Raw genomic sequence first — 22,459 nt, 5'->3', positions numbered from 1 at the left:
TCTGTCAGGGGATAAAAGGAGGAAACGCTGAGCCCTCCCTGAATTCACACGGTGCCAATAGTTTACCCATTATAGTGACTGAACGAGACGGAGCAAGTGTGAAAAGCAGCACAGAAACACACAAAAAAAACCATGTCGTAGTAGCGGTGGTACGTCAATATTTGCAGCGTCTTACCTTTGAAGGACAGGAAGATCCTCGGAGCAGAGAGGGGCTCATTAGAGGAAGACAGCACTGCGGACGACAAGGCCAGAAGGGCCAGCAGCCAGCACAGTTTGTCCCACAACATTTTCCCTTCTGCTTCTTAACAAGGGAGTCGGAGAGTCCAGGAGCTGAGGGACAGAGGGAGGGGGGGGGGACGAGTGTCAGACAACGAGCACAGACAAAATCCAGCAACCAGCACAAGCTCAAACACAGATTCCACATGTTGTTTGGACAATTCATGAGGAAACAAGGCATTTAGTCAACCATAAAAGTGTTGGGTTAGAAATGAGCTTCACCATTTGCTACTGGGTGTTCTTACAAAAATCTCCCATGGCTTTAATATGCCTTTGCTAAACATCCACAGTTATTCTTGCTCCAGAGCTTCTCCTCCTCCTCCTCCTCTGCTGCTATAATATGAATGGACGGAGTCTGCTTCCAGCTGGGAGAGACAGACGGAGCCACCGCCGCTGCCCACACCTCACCACAGAGCATGTTTGTGAAAGCGGCTGAATAAGCTGGTCAAGAGTTAAGGAATTTTACTACTGTTTTACAGCGAGGCTTGGATTTCACCACATGGAGATGTTTGTTAAGCCTGACGCGCACTGGCCCCCGCTCACAGATTAAAAAATAAATAAATCAAAAGTGCATCAAAACCACTCCGAGGACGACGTGACACAAGCGTGCTGAATAACACAAACGTGCCAGAAAACGACTGTGTCCAAACCATTTTGGGGGAAAGAATAAAAAGCGACTCCGGCGGTGTGTCTCACTGTAATTATCCATGCAATGGCACTGATCTACATGTAAACGTGGATCTGAGGCTGAGGTCAAACTGCCAGACCGGGGCTTAAGATCGAGTTCCACACTGAGCGCCCGACGGCGGGAGTCAACATCAGACAGTCAACCAAAATAAAGAGCGACTGCTCTCTGACTTATGAGGACGTGAACATGAACCACGTGTCGTTTATTTTTATGGGTGTGCTTTTGATTTTTAAACGGTCAGAAGTGGAGGGGAAACGTATGTTAGGCTGCTCAGAAAACAGCACACTTTTGGAGATGCAGCATCACATGCAACAGACAGAGTGCAGCTTTGCACAACTATTGTTCTTTTGCGCTGCATTGACTTCCATTCATTTGAAAACTAAACCTAACCTTAGCCCCAAACTTAACCAGTTCCTCTGGAATCAGGTTCTGCCATATTAGGACCAGGTTTCAGTCTCAGTGAAGACTAGATTAGACATGGTTTGGGGCCAATATTTGAATTGTGGTTGGGTGGAGGTTAAGGTTAAGGATGATGGGTTAGTTATGGCTGTCCAAATCAACGGAAGTCCATGCAGGGTCTTAACAAAAAACTGTTCCTCTTGAATAAGGTTCTGCCTCATTAGGACCAGGTTTTGGTATCTGTGACGACTAGCTTTAACAGGGTTTTTTTTTGTTAGGACCCTACATTGACTTCCATTCATTTGGACAGCCTAAACTAACCCTAACCCTAACCTTCACCTAACCACACTTCCAAAATCATAGCCATAAACTTAAACACAGTTCCTGTGGAATAAGGTTCTGCCTCATTAGGACCAGGTTTCGGTCTCTGTGTTCGAGCAGTTCTGTGTCTTCCTTCCATTCATTTAGACAGCCTAACCAAAAACCTTATGCCTAACCATTAACCACAACCAGTTAATGGCTACAACCTTTAACCACAATACACATTTCAATCGTAACTTTAACCAGAGCTTCAGAAGAATAAAGCCTCGGTGTTTGGACTCTGTGTCACAGTCAGTGTTTCTACTAGAGAAGGTAACAAAAACGACAACACACACACACACACACACACACACACAATTAGGAGGAGAGAATAACTCCCACGCGCCAAAAGAAGACAAACCCAATGCAGGCGAATAGAAGTGTGTTTCTCTAAGTAAAAGAAAAACGTGCAAATATTGCGGGAGAACATCATTCAAACGCACTTTAACGCAAACACAAACATTAACGCGCATGTATTCCTCTTCTTATTCAAACGTGGCTTCAAAGCTTCATCATAATTAAGACATAATTAATTTCTTTCAGCTGTCATCGGTGGATCAAAGCAAGCACTTGGACAACATGACCTACCTCGTGGCCGCGTCCAGTGAATATTGTGACAAAGCTGGTGAACATTTAAAAAACATCCACCCCCAAATCCCTCTGAGCTCCCGTGTGTGTCCGCACGCAGGAGAGTATCCGCCGCAGATCCTGCACGATTATCCCACAGTCAAACAAAGCTTCTTCTTTCTCGCTCTTTCTCTTTTTTTGCTTGGATTTAAATCAACTTGACGCAGCCGCTTCAACTTGGTGTGATCTCTAAATCGCATCAACAGATTCTGTTATGTTTCCCAGGCAGGAGGTGTTTTATATATATATATAAATATATATATATATATAACAAAAGAAGAGTTGCTCCTGGAGACGAGTGGCGCAGCAGTGCGCAGCGACGCTCAAGTGTGTTTAATGAGGGAAGCGGCTCGTGCAGGTGGATATAGACTTTAGGTCTCCACGGCACTGGACACACCCACGGGGGGGAGGGAACCATTATTATACCTCCAGCATCCTGACACTGCGTCCCGCCCCAAAATCTCAGGAAGGTAAAAGTGGTGGAAGAGATGGATCCAGAGGAGGAGGAGGAGGAGGAGGAGTGATTCTACATTTTCTGCTTCACTTCTTAAATCTTAAAGAGTCTTAGACTTGAGCTGCTGTCATTAACATTGCACATCTCCCGTTTTGACTTGTGTGCTTGTGATTTTCCATATTTAGTGTAGGAAACAATGTAGTTTATATGATTTGTGTAGTTTTTATGATTAAAACTGTGCCTAAAGCTTTAATAAGAGAGAATTATCACATTAGTTTTCATATCATTAGCATTTATCAATAAGGTAAATAAAGATCATTTCACGTTTTTATTTAACCCTTAGAACACAGAGCATTTTGGCTGCTTTTTTTTCTATTACTATGATTAAACGTAGGCTATAAGAATGTGCAATATAGAGTTTTATATCCTTTTTTTAGCACAACCTATAGGCAATATATATATATATATATAATTTTCACCAACTGTATAACACACCTGAGCCAAAAGTACTCAAAATGTTTAAAATCAGATTGATTTTGTGTAATTTGTGTAATACGTCACAGCTCCAACATTCACATGGCTCGTTTTTATGAACAAAAAAAATAAAGAAAAAAAGTTTATTTTGTGACTTTGGCACAATTATCGCTACTTTATATCACTACTAAAAAATTGATATAAAACTAATCATAACTTTGACTCAACAACACATAAGGAGACATAAAACAACTCTATATAAGAAGTTGTGTATTATTCCCACAAATTACGATGGGTGCACCTGCGGCACAGAGCCGTGCCACGTGAGCACTAAGGGTTTATCATATTTAGTGTGGGAAAAACATGCAACTAGTTTGAATTTCCATTAATCTTAACAGATTGAGATAAAAACTACCTGATGTGACACTAATGTATACACTATGTATGTGCAAGAGACACACACAGCGACACAAGAACACACACATACTGTAACACGCCACACATGGATGGATGTGATGTATGGCTTCACTTTGTCTGAAGGAGGCAATAATTCTCTATGACAAGTTCACGATCGTGCGAACCTGCATCCAAGCTGCAACACTTAAGATCAACGGAGATGAGCTCAGATGTTAGATCCAGGGACAAGTATTCTTTTTGGATGACAAGATAAGCTCTTTCTTTGTGGCTCCTTTCTTCCAAAGAAGAAGAAGGAGAAAAAGGACTGAGGTAATTTCACAATAATTTGGTTCCCATGTGACTGCCAGCTACTGATTTCCACTCACTGACTGGAGCCAGGATCAAGTTGTGCTCAGAGTCTGTACCCAGCCAAACAATTGTTCTCCTGGTATTGGGGAGGCTCACATTATGAAACAGTGTTTGCTTTTTGAATGAACAGCGAGTTACATGCTGTACTTTTGAAAGAAAAGGGAAGAAAGACGCACCTTCAGATGAAAGGAAGGAAATATTCTTGATTTGTTGGTCACTATACACACGTCGTAGCATTTAAATCTGGCTGTATGTCCACATCAGAAACTGTTAAAAAAGTGTCCGGATGTCGATGAGGTAGATTCTCTTCCAACACCTCCGTGGCCTGATAGAGAATCAAAGGCTCGAGCCTCAGACAGGCATCAGATATTCATGGGCAAATGGAGCCTTAAATCTTTTAATCTCACTCAATCCCTCCCCTGATCATGTTGGCTTACAGTGCTTCTTATCCAGTCAACACACAATGCAGCTGATGCCCAGCGTGTGCATGCTTATTATTCCATTCAGTCTTAGTGACCGGACGATTGCAGGAAACAATATTAAAATCAGACTTTCACACTTTAGGCATGGCGTCGATGTACTGTACGTGTTTCTTCTCTTCTTGAATCCTCTAAATCCTGCTCTACACACTGGTTTTTGTCACTTTAGTCAATATTCTTTAAACCTATTCTGATTGCCACTGAACCAAAAGACGAGTTTTCTCTCCTTGGAAACACGACTTGGTAAGAAAAATAATTCAGTAGTCATTGTGTCAAAAAAACAGCAGAGGGGAAAAAAAAAAAGGGAGAGATTTGCGTCAGCGCTCGTCATTTAAAGTGCAAAAAATTACCCTCGGTGGCAACAAAGAGCAGTGAGAAACTATTACCTCACACACACACACATGCAGGACAGAAGACACTGATGTGTTCCAGTCAATCTGAAACGAGCGTGGAGAGAGAGAGAGAGAGAGAGAAACAGTTGAACATATGCAGGTGGGTGTTTGTGTTTGAAGGGTGGTCTGCGCACCAGACTGTAGAAGCTCCAAATAAATAACAACTTTCATAAATATCTGGAACACACAGGACTCGCCATGTTAAAGTCCCCCCCCCCTCCAGTTTAAACAACATCCAATCGAAATGTGTGTGAAGCTGCCAGGATTAATTGTGTCATTATTACCAATTCTTCCTTTCTCTCTCCCCCCCCTGCTCTGATCTGTTTCTATTTTCTCCCGTTCTCTTGTCTTTCTGTCTTCCCTCCCCACGTCTCAAAGCCAGCAGCTGCATGTTGTTTCCTATATTTCTTTTTAATCAACAATATTATTCCCATCTTTGTGCCTCTGGTGGCCTCACCATCTGTCACTTGCGTGAGACAAGAGGAGCGCAATTATTGAATCCTGGCTTTAAGGAGTGCCCGCCTTCATAAAAGTCCCTCATGCTTTCCAGTTTTTTTTTTTCCCTTTTTCTTTGGCTTTGCTTTCCTCGAAGCAGCAATCTGAGGAGCGAAAGATAATGTTGAAACCAAAGATCACCGCCGGGTGCCAGACCACAGAGGCAGCACATTCAGCAAAAAAAAAAACTACCATCAAGGCCTTTTGTTCTGTCGTGGAGATGCCAGGTCTAAAAATCTTCTGGCAGGAGATGCGACTCATCTTTCTCTTAAGATTCTCGTTCTCTTCTCCCTCAAGACATTACATCACTTCTCTTTCTCAAGCCGGGCTAAACTTGCCACTTTTCACAACACGAGTTTGACTTGGGATCGAGTGCATCTATTTAAACACCTGGAGGATTTGAACGCAGCACTGTGTAGACCCTTTCGAGAGCTAGGTCACAGAAATGTGCGGGGTGTGTGTGGGGTCAGAAAACACACTCGTACCATTAACTTGTACAACAGTACAACAAATAAGATGTGTGTGTCAATGCACATGTGTATATGAAACCTATGCTGCCTAAAGTTATGTTGTGGTCTTGGACGTAGCTAGTTAGCTGCCAGCTGGCTAGCGCATTGACAAGTAAACATGGTGTGCTAAAAACGTTCCTTGTAAGACTTGTATGCGCATAGACTTTCTCATGTGTACGTGAGAGTGAATATCTGACCACCTGCTAATATCATCTACCCAATATTTTATGGAAGAATTTAATTTTATTAATCCCCTTAGGGAAAGTATTCCTCTGCATTTGACCCATCCTAGAATTAGGAGCAGTGGGCTGCCACACTGAGTAGCGCCCGGTGAGCATTGGGGGTTGGGTACCTTGCTCAGGGGTACCCCAGCCCTTTTTGGCCGGGTGGGGATTTGAACCGGTGACCCTCCAGTTACAAGCCAAGTTCCCTTTCCCGGCCACGGGATGCCGTGAAGCTGGGTCAGACAGGCTATTGCCATCGGCTAGTACTAATTTACTTAGTTCGCGGTCCTTAAAGGTGACATCGAATGCTTGTATCGCACATACTGTATATGTTAGTTATGGAGGTCTACTTACACATATTAACTTGTTTTCATGGTTAAAAACCTCCTAGTCGCTGCAAACGAGCCGATAAAAATATCTCCTCACACTCTCGTCAGCCGCGCTGTTTCAGACCAAAATCACACCCCCAGAACGTGGACTGTGTTGTGATTGGCCAGCCAATGAGAGCTTTCCCACTGTCCTGTGATTGGCCAGGTACCTGGAAGTGACGTAATTGGTAGGCCAGCTCTCAGATACACAGCTCCCCCTCTGGCACGGTGGATGCTCTGCATCTCAGCAGCTACAACGAGAGTAGTTCTTCATCTTCTGCGGTTGAATGTACGCAATCGGATGTGCCCGGACTAGTGCCCGCACCAGGAGGCGCTACGGTGGTGAGAGGAGTGGTGAGGATTTCTGATGACATCATCAGCATAGGGAAGTGCCGATCCGCTTCGCAGAGCCCAGGAAAACAATACAACACTATTTTCTCAGCAGTGGCTGAACTGTTTGTTCTGAAACTTTAGGGTTTCATAAACGAGGTAATGACGCAGATACACACACAAACGCAGCGTTAATTGGAGCTTCCGGTCTATGTCGCCTTTAATCGGCAATGAAAGAACATATTCAGAATTATTCAGTGGAGGACCGGGGACGTACGTGCTCTTCACTTACCTGTTTTTAACGTTTTCTGACCCCAAACTGCACACACATTCTTGCTAGGCTTGGAATTTTTGTATACAATGAAAGGGTCTATAGATTATAGCCATCACTCTATGAGACGTCGACGTCTCCGAGGACGGTTCGCGAGAACCACTTCGCGCTTATTTATCCGCCGCAAAGCGATAACTACGGATGATTTTGCAGCATTTACTGGTGGGTTTTCATGGAAACAGGTGCCGCAGAGAATACGGTGTCGGAGCTGGGGTCATGTTATACGAGTTTCATTCCACTCGATGGATATTTTCGCCGTCGCCGACTCCAGCAGTGGAGGAAAGTAATTACTCACAGGTTGTGACAAACCTTAGCCTCTGTGCGGTGACTCCCATCACCACATGATGGGAGTCAATTAACAGGCGGTTCATTACCGGTGAGGTGAAGAGACAAGTGCACAGCCACACACTGCTGTGCACATCTGCACACACACACACATACAAACAGACAGGGCTAGATGACGCGGTGACACACACACAGAATGGCCCTCTGTGCTCTTGGAGGGACACATCGTTTGTGTATAATTTAATGAGGCACCGTGTACTCATCCCTACACCTCACTGGGAAAGCTGTTACCTTTTTGGTGTGGTAAGATATTAAAAATTCACACTGTTTCTGCAGCGCGGCGACGAGCAGGGCAGCAGCGGCTCATTAGCATTTAAATGGGAAAAAGATAACGCCGCACTTCACAGAGTTTTGCCTCCGTCGCTGGCAAACGGAGCCAAAAAACTTGAATGAGACGCGGAAAACTTTTTTTTTGAGATTCTTGACGGGGGAAAATTGTTGTGTCATTATTGGTTTTACTTTACCTGGAAACACCGAAAATACTTTCTTGCTATTCTTGGTTGGTTGGCATTTACTAGAAATGTTGGTTTTCGAGCTAAAACAATGAGCTCACTGTGATAAATCCATAATTTGCCAAATAATAATTTGTTTCAATGCAAATTCTGTTTAGCATACTTTCTCCTGTCTTTAATTACGCACACATGACAAGCCTTTTGAGCCGCACTCTAAAGATTAATGGCACCCCTTTTTCTACGAGAACATTTCTCCCACCCAGATCGCACTGTGTTTGGCTGATTATCATTTTTCTCTTCATACTTTTCTCTCTCTCCATCTTTTGTCACTGACGCTGACTGTGACTCAGCTGGAGCTTTACAGAGCTAAAAATGGGACAGCTGCCTTTCTTTTTTTCTTTTTTTTTTTTTTAAATGACACAAGTTTATCTCATTGTATGTGGCTCACATGTCTCCTGCCTGGGAACGGAGGAGGACGGCAGCTGTGGTGGGATGACTTGGTATGAATTAAAGCTGTTTCCTAACAGGCTCCATGAGGTCTGATCCTGTCCCCCTGCTTGTCTGGTGGATTCTGTACCCGGCGGAGGAGAGAGAGAGAGAGAGCGTGTATTACGTTACATCGGCTCTTTCCGTCCTCTCCGTGTTTTTGCGTCGTCGCTGTAGTAAAATATACCGCAAACAATAACAATGGCCTTATATTTAGCATGACTTTGGAGCTGAAGGTGCTCCAGAGATACTACCTGTGGTTGGTTGAGTGGGTTGAGAGGAGGAGGGGGGGGGGGGTGTAATAGTTTTCCCATGCAGTGTTTTTGGCGCGGGCCTCCTGAGGGTCTGCTCTGTCAGTGTCATTCTTCATCGGCAACCGACCGCAGGTCTCTGGCCAGAGGGAGAGACCGAGGACAGCCAGAGGAAATGACTATGCTTTTTGTTCCAACGCTGCACAACAAACGCTGTAGCTGAACTTGGGTCTATTGTAGTATGTGGTCTGATAAATGAGTACATGGGTGTTGGGTTGTTTGTGTCATAACCCGGCCTTTTAATAATCCAAAGAGACTCTTTTTGTTTGGGTTTCTTGCTTCTTCTTTTTTTATTTTCCCTGCTTTGTATTCTTTCCAAGTTTTGGGAGAGGCTATAAAAGTGCATTCTTCGTTTCATCTCTTGTTCCCCTCCGTCTTCCTCTTTTTGCCTTTTGATTTGTATTGAAAAAATATTGGCATGGCTCTGTGAGAGTCTAAGGGTCTCAAAATATCAGATCTGTGACTCCGGTGCAGAGATACAAATCTCGAAAAGTATTGGATGGATTGACTCTGGTGACCCCTTGACCTTTCTCTCGAACCACATACACAGGGACAATTTATGGAGACATTTATGTACACCTCGACATAATTTACATTAACTCCAGTGATCCCAAACCTTTATTACATCCAGTATGTTTATTTATGAGCAAACTGCACAGCTACTCACATTCACACCACCCTGGATGGTTATGGTGTTTGCAAGCACACTAAATTAAATTGAACACAGTAACATATCTGTATCAGCATCGTCATTGTAAGAACATTAGTCTGCCACTGCGGTATTAAACACGACAGGCTGCGCGCTAAGTGTGGCTCATGCCGAGCTGAAATTATGCAGCATTTAAATGATAGATTTGCGATGCCTGCCTTGAATGTACCCCTCCTTTTGGACTATGCCGTGTCCCTTGTCCTTCACCCTTACACCCCCCACCGCCACCCTCAAACACACACACACACACACGCACACATCTCATCCTCCTGTCATCGCTCGCTGTGATGAGGCTGTGAAACAGGTGGCCCAAGAATTCAAAATGACATAGGAGAGATGGAGACCAAACTGTTGTGTGTGTGTGTGTGTGAGAGAGAGAGAATTTGCATGTGCTGTGTTCATGAAAGACAGATGAAGAAAGTGAAAGGTTGACCAAAAATAACAATAACAAACAAAACACTAATTTGTGTTTACCGATCATTTCTGCAAAAAAAAACACTTCCACGTCTCTTAATGTTTCTTCTGTGTTGTATCAGGCTAGTCTTACCCTTAAGACTGCCCCCCCCACCCCCTTTTGAAAGAAAACACCTAAATTAAGTTAAAGTTAATGAAATCCAGCTTGATACAGACTCGGCGCTCTAAAGTATCGCAGATGAAGAGCTCCAAGCAGCGACAGATGGTTTATGCAAAAATAAAAGCGTTCATGACCGAAGCTTAGCATATTTCATTTGAAACAGATACGCCGCCTTGCAACCATGAGAAGAAACTCGCTGTGACACGATGAATCGGTTTAGGTTGAACAATGCTCTGTAAAATAAAAGAATCTTTGTGGACAGCTGAGTTTCCAGGAGCAGTAAGTTTTGCTTTGAAAGGTCCTACAGGAAGTCGTCTGGAGAACGTACGGCACATCAAGCACATATTCTCAACTGTGCCTTTCTCTCTCTGGCTTAGTCTGCAATTGAATTAGCGATGGAAATGTTGTTGTAGGATGTCACAACTGTTGGTGGCTCCCTCGTCAATCCCAGAACAAAGTCCCTGTGTCTTATCACCGTCTGCTTTCCCATCACTGCTGCCTCCCCGCAACATTACCTTCAGACAAATGTCTGAATCATTAGCACACGTTGGCCTTAAAAATGTTGGTGGTGAAGCAACACATTTTTCTGGCTCATACGGACGGATATGCTGCTGTTGCACACGGTGATGAATTGGACAGACGCAGATTCGCTCGCTGCCTCAGACCACACAGATGCCAGCTTTCAAGTCGTGTATTTATTCCTCAAACAAATATTGTGCAACACTAGAGAAGCCACACTCCCTTCGCATCTCTCCCCTGTGAGCTTTTGTTTCTATTTAGTATTCATCCTCTCTTTCCCCGGCCCTTTAAAGCTCGGGATCTTTCAAAGTATGTGTGGCAGAGGTTGCAGAAACTCCCTGCCAGATGTGTTCCCGATACAAAACCGAGTCAGTCCAGCCAAAGCACCGATGCTTCGGCGGTTTTCTTCTGGGTGGATGACGAATGCTACCCTTCAAACATACAGTAAATATTATGTATAAGTGCACACACACACACACTAAAGTGAAGCTGACAGCTTGAGCTATTAAATAAATACTTGGTGCCTCTGCGACATTCATCATAACCCATTAAAAATATGAGGACGAGCTACAAAATGACTGCATTCACGGCAGAACGAATGAAACGATTGAAAATAGCACACAAATACTGCAATATAGTCACTTACTCAGAGTTATATACACGCTTTGTGAATGTTCTCTGGGTGTTGAAGTAGTAACATGTATGTTGTTGTGATAAATGGAGTTAATTAAATTGAAATGACTTGTTTTTTATGCCATTTTAAACCATTCAGTGCCTTTTTTGTGCCGTTTCCACAGAGCTGACGAGTTCATTTTCCAACTCAAATGAACTGTCGCTGAAAAAACATCCAACTCCGAGGCTCGAGTCCGACACAAGTGGCTGACGGGGCGGGTTTGACAAGTTCATTCACTTTTTTTTGTTGGAGGCCTCACCATAATTCCTTTGTGGGACATTTAAACACACACGTTCACACATAGACACACACACTGAACCTACAACAGCAACACATGTAGCCAACGGACTGGAGCAGAGCAGGCAATCAGACAGACAGCCCAAGGAGAGGTGGCGCCCGTCATGTGGAATGGATCTCATTAAAACGGTGCCCCAGGTCACACTTTGATGGACAGGGAGACGTCAGTCATCTGCCAACTAGATTAGCGGCGACCAAAGCCCCCGTCCCTCCTCTCTGCCCCTTGAGAGCCGGCAGCATACCAAGTGGGTCCAGGCAGACTCTTGTGTGTGCCCCGCAGCCTCCGTTAGACCTCTCATGTCTGGCTTGCCAATCAGTGAAACAAACGAGCACATCCACCTCGAATCCAAAGGAGAAAACCCCACCTGCTGTGTCAAGAGGAAGACGGTGGCAGACCTGTTCTTTTCCCCTGCTATATAAGAGTATGGTGTCACCTCTAATGTCACGTTATTATTCTCTGCACTAAACGACAACAAATAGACACATTTGTGTTAAAACGATATGCTTTTGTTTTCTTGGTAACTAGCTTTTATTCCTCTCTTTAGGGGTTACCACAATAGATCACCTGTTTTTAATTAAAAATTTAAATAAATTAGTTTGGCTCTTTACAGTGTATTAACCATTTTCTGTGAGCAAGGGCTATTTGGCCACCATTATTATTATTATTATTATTATTATTATTATTATTATTATTATTATTATCATCATCATCATCATCATCATTTTTATTAGTAGTAGTTGTAGTAGTAATAATATTATTATTAATATTATTATATGTATTTATTGTATGGAAGAGAAAATGGTAGAATGAATTAATAAGTTGGTTTTAAATTTTTAAGTGATATTTATGGACTTTGTTAACCCTTAGAACAGAGAATTTTAGCTGGTTTTTTTTCCATTACTATGTTTAAACATACAGTATATACAGAGGCTATAAGAATGTGCAATATAGAGTGACTTTTATCCTTTTTTGTTTAGCACAACCTAGACAATTTGATGAAAAAAATAAAAAAATCACTAACCATATAAACACACCTGAGCAAAAAGTACCCAAAATGTTTAAAATCGGATTGAATTTGTGAAATTTGGAAATACGTCACAGGTCAAAGTTCACTTGGCTCATTTTTATACGCAAAAAGAAAAAAACGCTCTATTTTGTGACTTCTGCACGGTTATAACTACTTTATATCACGACTAAAAATGCGTGACCTATAAACACCCCCCCAGGATGTCCATATAAGGAATTTTATCTTATTCCCACAGCAAATTACCATGGGTGCACCTGCGGCACAGATTTGTGCTGTGTGAGAACTAAGGGTTAATTATAAACCAGCTTTGTTTCGTCTTCTATGCAACGCCAATTCTTGTTTTTGGGAAGTTAAACAGTTTACTTATCTCAGGCAAATGGCGATTGACTGCAACATATACATATAAACTTAATTCAAACGATTGGAACGTGCTACTTTTCTCATTTTTCCTCGTCCTAAAGGAAAAGGGACACGGGCTGTAATCATACAGTGACCTGCTGTTTATCCCAACATTCCCAAGAGTTCATGTCTCCAGCAATAGACCTGTGGCACGATGCCCAGGACACGCAGGGGCCATGGATGGCTCACTCTGACAAGCATGCTAGTCAAGGCTATGCTAGTTTCACTCAAAGCACATCAGGATTCCCAACAATCTTTGACATGCCGGCTGACGTAATGCAGAGTCCTTTTGAATTACATCTAAATCTGGGCCTGGTAAAATTGAGGAGATATTTTGGCGACAGATAAGAAATAATTCGGGCTATTTGCAGAGATGAGGATGGGCACGAGGAGATGTCGGCGTTCAATAACACACCTCAGCATTTCGATTTGTGACCACTCTCGCATGTGTACCGTATGAAGTATCCCACATTTAATCCAAGCTGGAGTTTGACCAGCAACCACTGTGTCATGCTCCATGTATTATGAGCTGATAGAGGCCAGAGGTAGTTAAACATTTATAAGAGGTGATGTCATCTCCACCTTCTGTTGCCAGCTAAGACGACATCATCGGTTACGCACACACTCGCTCTGGCAAATAAATAAACGAATAATGGACAAATTATCACTTTGGAACACAAATTGTCAAATTATCACTTGCAGTGCAGAGTGCAGAGTGTTTACAATGATTTACTCTTATTCACAAACATTTTCATGTGAAGGATTTACACTGACGGCAGTCTATAGTGATTCTGAATTAACCCTTTAACTAAGATTGAGTGTATTGTAGACGACATGTTTGCACAAGTGCATTTTGCATTACCGTAATTATGCGGCAGTTTGTGCTATTGGAAAAATGTCAACGGTTTCTGAAAGCTGACAAGATGCATGTGAAAGGTTATTATTGTAATTTCACTCGCGATGTTGCAGGAAACTGGCGAATCAGTGTCTTTATCACCAGAGAGGAGAGAGTTGGACAAACGCCTGTACATAAGTGATTTTTTTGGCCTGTTTTTGGATATTGAGAGTCTCAGAAGACTCAGAAAGAGATTTTAAATATGTTTTATACTGTTCAAATTTCAAATCAAAACAACATCTGGTGTTCATGTACAACTACTAGTGTATTTTCCTAATTTTAAATTGTTAATACACAATTTTAACACGCAGTAAATTGTAAATAACTGCCAGATATTGAAAAAAAAATGGGCAAAAGCAGGATAAGTTTCTGGTCCTTTTATGGTTAAAATAAGCAAAAAAAAACAGATCGATTTTGATTATTTCAGACGCTGGTGCCAATCCCTGCTGAAAAAGGGCGAGAGACGGGGTACATCCTGGACAGGTCACCAGTCCATCACAGGGACACAGAGACAAACAACCATCCACTCTCACACTCACAGCTATGGTCAATTTAGAGCATGGATCTCCAAAAAGCACCTTGTGAGCTCCCAGTCCCTTTCCAAGTAGCTCGCCAAAGGTTTCAATAATCGAACAAAAACCTGCTTACATTTTTATCCAATCCCCCCTTCAAGCTCATTCAGTTTGTTTGGGTTGAAAGGAGCTATGAGAATAAATGTCAAAAAACACGAGAAGCACTCGGCCAGCACAGACCCCAGATTCAGAGTGTCCAATCTGACTAATCCCCAAATCTGCATGTTTTTGGACTGTGGGAGGAAACCGGAGAACCCAGAGAAAACCCACGCACACAAGGGGAGAACATGCAAACTCAATTTGGTTCAAATTAACATATTAATAACAACACTACACTATCCCTTCTTGATTTCATATCTGACCAACATTATATTTTCCCCGTATTGTTAACAATTTCGGAGGTTGATGGGAATAAATTGTGTTCTTTTTTGTGCTGTACTTGTTTGATATGTGTGTAAAACACAATCCTCAGAAACATCCAGAAACTTTAACGTGTTTAATGGTCCCAGACCAGAGTTACTCAAGCAGGGACCTCCTGGTGCTAGCATAAACATGTCAGCGGATTTATGCCTGAGGCAACTTTAGGCTGTTACTGATATCATATTTTAAATGAGAATCATCGAATGTGTGTTGGATAGTGCGAACTGAAAACCTGTTTGCAGACATTTAGGGCTTACTGAGGGGGAAATAAAGGCCTCAAAGTTTCCGTCACATCAGCTGTGAGGTCAGTGGCTCTCAGCACCAAAGGTGGTATAAGCCTTTCTTTTCTTTTCTTTTTTCCTTTTTGAACGATTATAACTTCTAGACTTCTTTGCAACATGAGCTACCTGGAACGCCATGCGTGGACTTCCCTCCCGAGACACCGAGGACCCGGGTCACTAGGCTCTGACATGAACCTTCACCTCTCCGGTACTTACTTACCTACCCAACGTTATGTAAGCGGATACGTATGGGAAATGTTAAGTGGCTTTGTTGTTTTTCACCGAAAATGACTTGAAAGCCTGGGCAAAGAATTTTAATTAGTGTAAAACATGAAAATGGATTAGTCGAGGTTATTAGTATGATATGGATTAAACTCAAATGAGAGGGGTTTTTTTTTGGGGGGGGGGCGTCACGATGCCTGAGGATCCGTGCACATTCTCTGCAACAAGAGATGATTAAGATGCAGAGTCTGGGGGTTGAACACAATGCAGAAGTCATCACAATAAATGCACTAATCCCTTCCTGAAAACAGCAGGGGGAAAAAATCCCACATGCTGCTCTCCTTCAGGCACAAAGACCCTAAGCAGACACTTTTCAATTATTCCCTCTGGACTGAAATACCAGCAGTAAAGGTTTTGGGTGTGAGTGTCAGTGGAAACCCCTTATTATCCAAATGCTTGGATAATAAGGTTTTTTTTTTTTCTTTTTTTAAAAAGAGAAAAATAATGGGGGTGCTTTTGGAAAACCAACAAATTAGCAGCACTCAATTGAGCATTGTGTTTCCAGTGAATACTGCGTTCGCACAGATCTACGTTGGTGAATAACTGAGCCAACATTGTTGTCGTGTTATCCTAAAATAAAAGAGCAAACATCATCGGGGAATTAAAACGTCGACTCTATCACCTGTGCAGTTTAAATAGATGGTGGTGGTAAAACGTCACATACGTACCACTACGGAGAAGCACAACAGCAAAACAGCTACAAGTCTATAAATGGCCATGTCTGGTGTTAAGTGTCGTTTTCCTCGCTGCATAGATAATAACAGCTTGTAGGTAAAGCACTGAATGTAACAGCATCATAATGCCACATTCAATCAGAGAGCATTTTTCTTTCTCCAAGCGCTAATAGCCACTCAGCTGGACTATCTGCATCTGCATCTTTTTCTCATTAAAAATAGCTTGGGAACCTGCATGCATTCACAGCGGCCATGGAGAGAGAGTGATCAAGCAATCAGGCTCCTGCCTCTCACAGGTTTGTTTCCCTCATTTGACTGTCACTCAGCAAGATACCACTTTTCTAACTCCCCCCCCCGATTCTTAATCATCTGTCATCCCTGCTAATGCAAAGCGACTGCCAGGGCCATGTAGGAAATCAGCTACATCTTCAGTGTCACTTGTCATTAACGCAGAGCGTCAGGTAAGAGGAGAGCTCTCATTTACAGTAGAATCTACAGGGACGTGGATTCACCTTCCAGTACAATGGCAGTCAAACTGTATATTTTACAGTGGAATCACATTTTCTCAAAGAGCTCAAAGGGACGTCTGTGTGACAGTTTGTGCCTCTGGCTGTTGTGTAATTGGATCATTTCCTTGACACTTCATAGCCTCTTAGTGTCCTCATTGCTCTCGCTGTTCTTCACAGATCCTTTTTCACCATTTGTGCAGCTGGTAGCGCTCAGTGACTGCTGGTGCCGGCTCCATTTTTTAATATTAATGAACCTTCAGCAGATCCCAGCCTGACACTCACCTGCGGTGCAACACATTGCATGAGTGGAAGGCAGTGGAGACCTCGCTCATGTCTGACAGGCCACCGTGGAGAGACAGCTTGCTGACACACTGATGTTTTCAGCCGATTTCTCTCTCCCTCATCATCCCGACATGCGTGTCAGCTGAAACGTGTACATGTCAGAGCGTCAGGGCCCCGTGTGAAGTGATGCGCGTTCACCTGTAGCGACGTTTGGGTCGATTGTGCATGCCTGATCTCCTCCCTCCAATCCCAACTGAGTCCTGTTACCATGGCTACGTACACTGTAATACACTCTGGGATGCCTGAGTGTCACAGCAGGACTGCACACTGCGCACAGGCTTTTTACTGAGCGGGCACGACTCTGAAACGTGTCCATATTAATCCGATATTGTGATTGTGACTTTTTGACGAGGCACAGAAGGAAAAGCACAAGTGTAAACAACAAAATAAATGATAGCTGGTTTAGTAACACCTGATCCTAAGCCAGTTTTAACAGAACAACATAGTTTGTACATGTCAAAACTATATTAAAAGAAAACAATGCACCTATTTTGTGATCTAACAAGGCTTCGACAAACCAACTTAGTTAAAAAAAAGATTATGGTTTGAGTTGAAAGGGTGAAGGACCTCCCTTGCCATGGTTACAGTACGATAATAAAGAAAGTGGTTAAAGTATCAGGCGATCTGACTCATTCTTCCATGGTTGCCATGTTGTTCTATGATAACAATGATTTCCTCTGTACCTCCTGCCCATCAAAAAATGTAAATCTGGATTGGAATCAAAATCACTGGATTGGATATCAGACCGATATAAATATACTGCATGCGTCACTCTGCACAGACTGTAAAAGTCGTGTTTGGGCTGTTTATTTCTTCTTCGTCTTTTTGGGAGAACAATATTTGTTACACACTTGGAAGAATTATGTCTTTGAAATGACTCGGCACAAATGTGTTGTGAACAGCTTCATACGTTCATATGGTCTAAAATGACTGGATCGGACTAATATCGATATTGGTAGATACTCAAGTTTGTGGCGCTACTCAGTGTGGCAGCCCACTGCTCCTAATTCTAGGATGGGTCAAATGCAGAGGAATACTTTCCCTAAGGGGATTAATAAAAAATCTAATTCTAATTCTAATATCGATATTGGTAGATACTCGAGTTTGTAATATCGGTATTGGTATCAGATGTCTCAATCCAACCTTTGCCACACTTTTGCAACACGTGACACTTTCCCCCTCATCTAACTAGCATGATGAACTCTGAACCTGCTTCCCCACATGAAATCCCTTAGCCGTCCGTGTCTTTTTACCTCCGACCCCCATAGGCATGACATTAAGGCTGCCCCACACATTAAACTTGTCACGCTCCGAATTGGAGATACCCGCACACCCACTCCACCAGAGACCACCCTCTGTTTGTTTCGCCTTCTGTGCACAAACAACTCTATTTGTTGTGGTAACAAGCTATTTACAAAGAGGCTGGGTGTCCCACTGTGGATTCATCCCCTGCTGACATGGCAAAAAGGGGGAAATGCCTCAGGACACTTTGACTGTCTGGTCATGCCATCAAAGACGACTGTGTGTGTGTGTGTGTGTGTGTGTGTTCTTCAATGTTTAAACCACCAATTCGTGTGTGTGTGTGTGTGTCACTCACTGACATTAACTCATTCCCAGCTGCCCTCATCAACGTGTGAGAACGTGTTCATCATAATATTCTGATCATCTGTTGTCTCTAATGCAGTTGTTACTCATAAGAGTCATGTTGTTCATATAGCCATACACATACATTAAATATTTTTAGATTACTGTACGTTTTTATCTATGTCATACATCATATAACACCTTTTAAGCAGCAAACAACACTTTTTAAGAAGCAAATAAAATATCGATTTAATCATTCAAAAATATTGTATTTTAGTGTTTGAAAATACACTTGTTCTTTGCGCTCCCTGATTGGTTCTTTGCGTCGTGTTTTGTTTGTTTGTGGGCGGGGTGTAGGAAGCTGCCTGCTGATTGGCTACTGAGTTGTGGAGCAACAGCTCAATGGATGGGACGTTGTCCGGTCCCGTCCATTGAGCCATCGCTCCAAAACTCCAATCAGCCAAGTCTATTTTCAAACAATAAAATACAATATTTTTGAACGATTAAATCGATATTTTATTTGTTTCATGAAAAGTGTTGTTTGAAAATATTGACACAAATCTAATTCCATAATTATTGGTAACTAGATTTCATGGAATGACTTCCATGTTTGTGTTTGTCTAAATGCAATTTATATTCTATCATTAATGATTTGGTGTTTTTAAACAATAGAAAATGTGACTCGACTATATTTATATTAATGGTAGATATCAAGAATTCTCATTATAAAACTCATTTTATGAAACAGAGGACACTACACTACACTGACTTTGTTAACCATAACCATATTAACCATAACCATAATTAGTTCATGTCAAACCCCAATTTAGATCTGACCCCTAAACATAATCAGTTCCTCAGAATGAGGTCTTGCCATATTAGGACCAGGTTTTGGTCTCCATGAGGACGTCCTGACAATGTCAGTATTTATGCCAGAAAAGGTCCTAAAGAGGTATCAAATACAAGTAAACACACACAACACCTCTCACACACACACTAAACCTTCCCCCTTTGGAATACTGACACCTGTTTAGTGTTTCCATGGAGACCAAGCTCACTAATGATGTGTCTATGTTGGAATATATGTGCGTGTTTACATACAAGAGGGAAGGCGTCTGGGCAAAAGGGCAAAGGAGGGAGAAAGCGACTTCAAAGTCTCCTCACCTGAAGCCTGAGATAATCTCGTCCCCCCGCTCGTCCAGAGAGGCAGCAAATGGGACGGAGCCAATTAACAGCAGACGAAGCAGATGATGTGTGAGAGCAGTTTTAAATGGGATTTTCATTGACTTAACAACCTTAAGGACAGTGAGCAAACACCTTAAACATCCGATTGTCCACATGAGACACTGACAAAGAAGGGAAAGGAGTAGCCAACAGATGTAGTCATGAGCTATACACCAGCGTGTGAAAAGGTAATGATTATACAGGTTACACTATGGTCACTTGGTAATTTAAATCCCACAGTGTCGTGTGTGTGTGTGTGTGTGTGTGTGTGTGTGAGGGTTTGTGGAGTGTTGACAGTGACATGTGGGACAGGATTAAGGGGTGTGGATCAATGGAGTTAAATAAAACATGTTGATCCAACGGCCTACAGGCAGAATTTAGAAAGCAGTGACTGTGAGCTGCCTCACCGATGACCTGGATTCAGTATGGTTGTTATACAATCTGATTCTGAGTTTTGCACCAGGAAGTGTTGAAGCAACTGTGGCATAAAGAATCTTTTACTTTAGAGGAAAACAAAGAGGGTTTCTGCTGTGAACACAGACATGAAATGCTTACAAAGGCCAGTTTCATCTTCACTGTAAGTCAAAAAAATCTTTTCAGGGATAAAGTACTCCACCCTCATCATTTCCAACCACATTTTTTAATAAGCTGTTGAGAGTAAAGCAGATTCCTTGTGTTTTTGAAAGCAGCTGCACATTGTCAGAGAGGCTGTTTTTTTTCCCCACATTCCACACCTTTTCTCAAGCACTGAAACCAGGTCACGTAATCAAAAACCCCCAACCAGAAAGCCCACGGCCCACATCGGCTCTGCCATCTGTGAAATGGAGGCCCTCGTCCAGGACCAGGATGATAGACACCATGTGCAGTAGCCACACCACCGAAAACCATATCTCTCCCATTCAGAAAACAACCAACCTCCTTTTCAGCCCATCAGACACCCAGAGGATTTGCGCTCAATAAACTCTCTGCCCTCTGCACCCTAAAGGAAGTCCATCTGCTCTGGAGAGTGTTGAGTCGCCTCCAGACAGCCTGTGAGATGCGTGCATATACTGTATGGTTCACTACTGATGACTGCGTGGAGATTTCCACTTCCTAAGCAGCATGTTCCTTCCTTTTCCAGATCTACTCAGGCTCTGTGACATGTTTGGCGTTGCCTATAATTAATGTCGGAGGTGCCGCAACAAGAAGCTTCAGGTAAAGGTCACGACACCTCAAGGGGGAATAAGCAACAGCTGAAAAAAATGACTGACCTCACTCACATCCGTTAGGTTACTTTTGGTTGAATTTCTGTACAAAAACAACAACAAAATGTCCCATAATTCTGTATTGGCAAAGTTTGTTTGATCACTGATTCACATATTATACTTAGACCCATGTAGTTAAATCTAGAGAGCTTTTCTGTTGACATGATAGTATATTATTTGGTTCTTAACATCCCATAATCCCCGTGGTTGCTGCTTAAACACACAGTCTGGATGAGGAAAAGTAGATGGAGCGGTTTGCAGTGTTCTTGTTCTGTAAATTTGAAACTAAAAATGTACTGCATGTGCTAAAATGAGAGCATACTAAGTGAGATGATATTACATGAAAACTCATTTGTTCACATTTAAAAAAATAAAAAATGGGCTAGACATTTAATTAAATTAATTAAGTCACACTTGGTCAAAATGGCTACATATTCTTCATCTTGTGCTTTGTATTATTCAGTCACACAGTTTAGTGCAACACAAAACAAGCTTATTTTAATAAATTACTGCCTTTGCCTCTGTCAACATTTGAATTTATGTGTTATGAAGTTTTTTTTTTAAAAGAAGGAAACTTTAACTATTGTGCAGTTACTTAGATACAGTCAAATGTGTGTTTTTACAATCACAATGGTCTTGACCATTGCAATACCATGTTTGGAGGACCTGACAACATCATGCCTCTAACCAGTCATTATGTACAATGTACAATGTGTACAATTTGTTTCGTTTAGTTGCACGTTGGTCAACCCTGTGCTTTATAGATCAAATTGGATGGGGTTGGATCTGAAAGAACTTCCATTTTTCTTGTAAATCATGAAATCTATTTGCCCTATTTAGAATTAGTCATATGCCCTCTGCATTTAACCCATCCTTATTACACACCGGTAGTGAAGAAACACAAGCCAGGCGCAGGAGCAGTGGGCAGCACATAACTGTGACCAGGGAGCAATGGGGGGTTGCCTCTGGCCCACCCCAGGATTAAACCAGCGACATTCCAGTTACAACCCCAATTCCTTTCCTCTTGGCTATGGGGTGCCCACTATGTCAGCTAGGACCAGCACCCCCCACGACCCTCATGTGGAGGATAAAGCGGTAGAAGATGGAAGGATGGATCATGAAAGCTATTTCAGTGTTTATTTCTTTATTTGAGAGGGACATATGCAGATAAAATGTACATACGCCAGATTGTATCCACTGGCTAATTTACATCTGTCATATGGAATAACACAAATACTGGAGTTCATACACTGTAAAGTAACGGAAAACCATAACAACAACATCAACAACAAACAAAGACAGACTACAAAGAATACAAAACATGTGATGTCTTTGTTTTTTTTCTGTGCTGGTGAATGTGTTTCCTGAAGACGCCTAACTACATTTTTCAAACAGCACCTTTTAAGGCACTTGCGATAGATAAGAATGTGGTCGCTAATTCAAACTGCTGTCACTGTAGATCTGCGAC

The 22,459-nt window shown here is 42.4% G+C and overlaps 1 protein-coding gene across 3 annotated transcripts in view; it reads right to left on the bottom strand.

The window, feature by feature from the left end:
• The window catches only part of sema3fa (sema domain, immunoglobulin domain (Ig), short basic domain, secreted, (semaphorin) 3Fa), an 84,031-nt gene that overhangs the window by 44,543 nt on the left and 17,029 nt on the right, over positions 1-22,459 (bottom strand). For 2 of the 3 annotated variants that reach the window (XM_058631775.1, XM_058631777.1), the window contains exons 1-2: positions 2,312-2,651; positions 176-330 (exon numbers count right to left, since the gene is read on the bottom strand). In XM_058631775.1, the coding sequence (XP_058487758.1) occupies positions 176-287 (112 nt within the window). In that variant the 5' untranslated portion in view covers positions 288-330; positions 2,312-2,651. Of the gene's footprint in view, positions 1-175; positions 331-2,311; positions 2,652-22,459 lie in introns of those variants that run through there. The other variant, XM_058631776.1, reaches the window with a different exon arrangement.

Source organism: Solea solea, chromosome 6 (assembly GCF_958295425.1).
Source record: "Solea solea chromosome 6, fSolSol10.1, whole genome shotgun sequence".
Classification (NCBI taxonomy): domain Eukaryota; kingdom Metazoa; phylum Chordata; class Actinopteri; order Pleuronectiformes; family Soleidae; genus Solea; species Solea solea.
The sequence above is the reverse complement of the archived record's forward strand: the minus strand, read 5'-3'. Positions and strand labels throughout refer to the sequence as shown.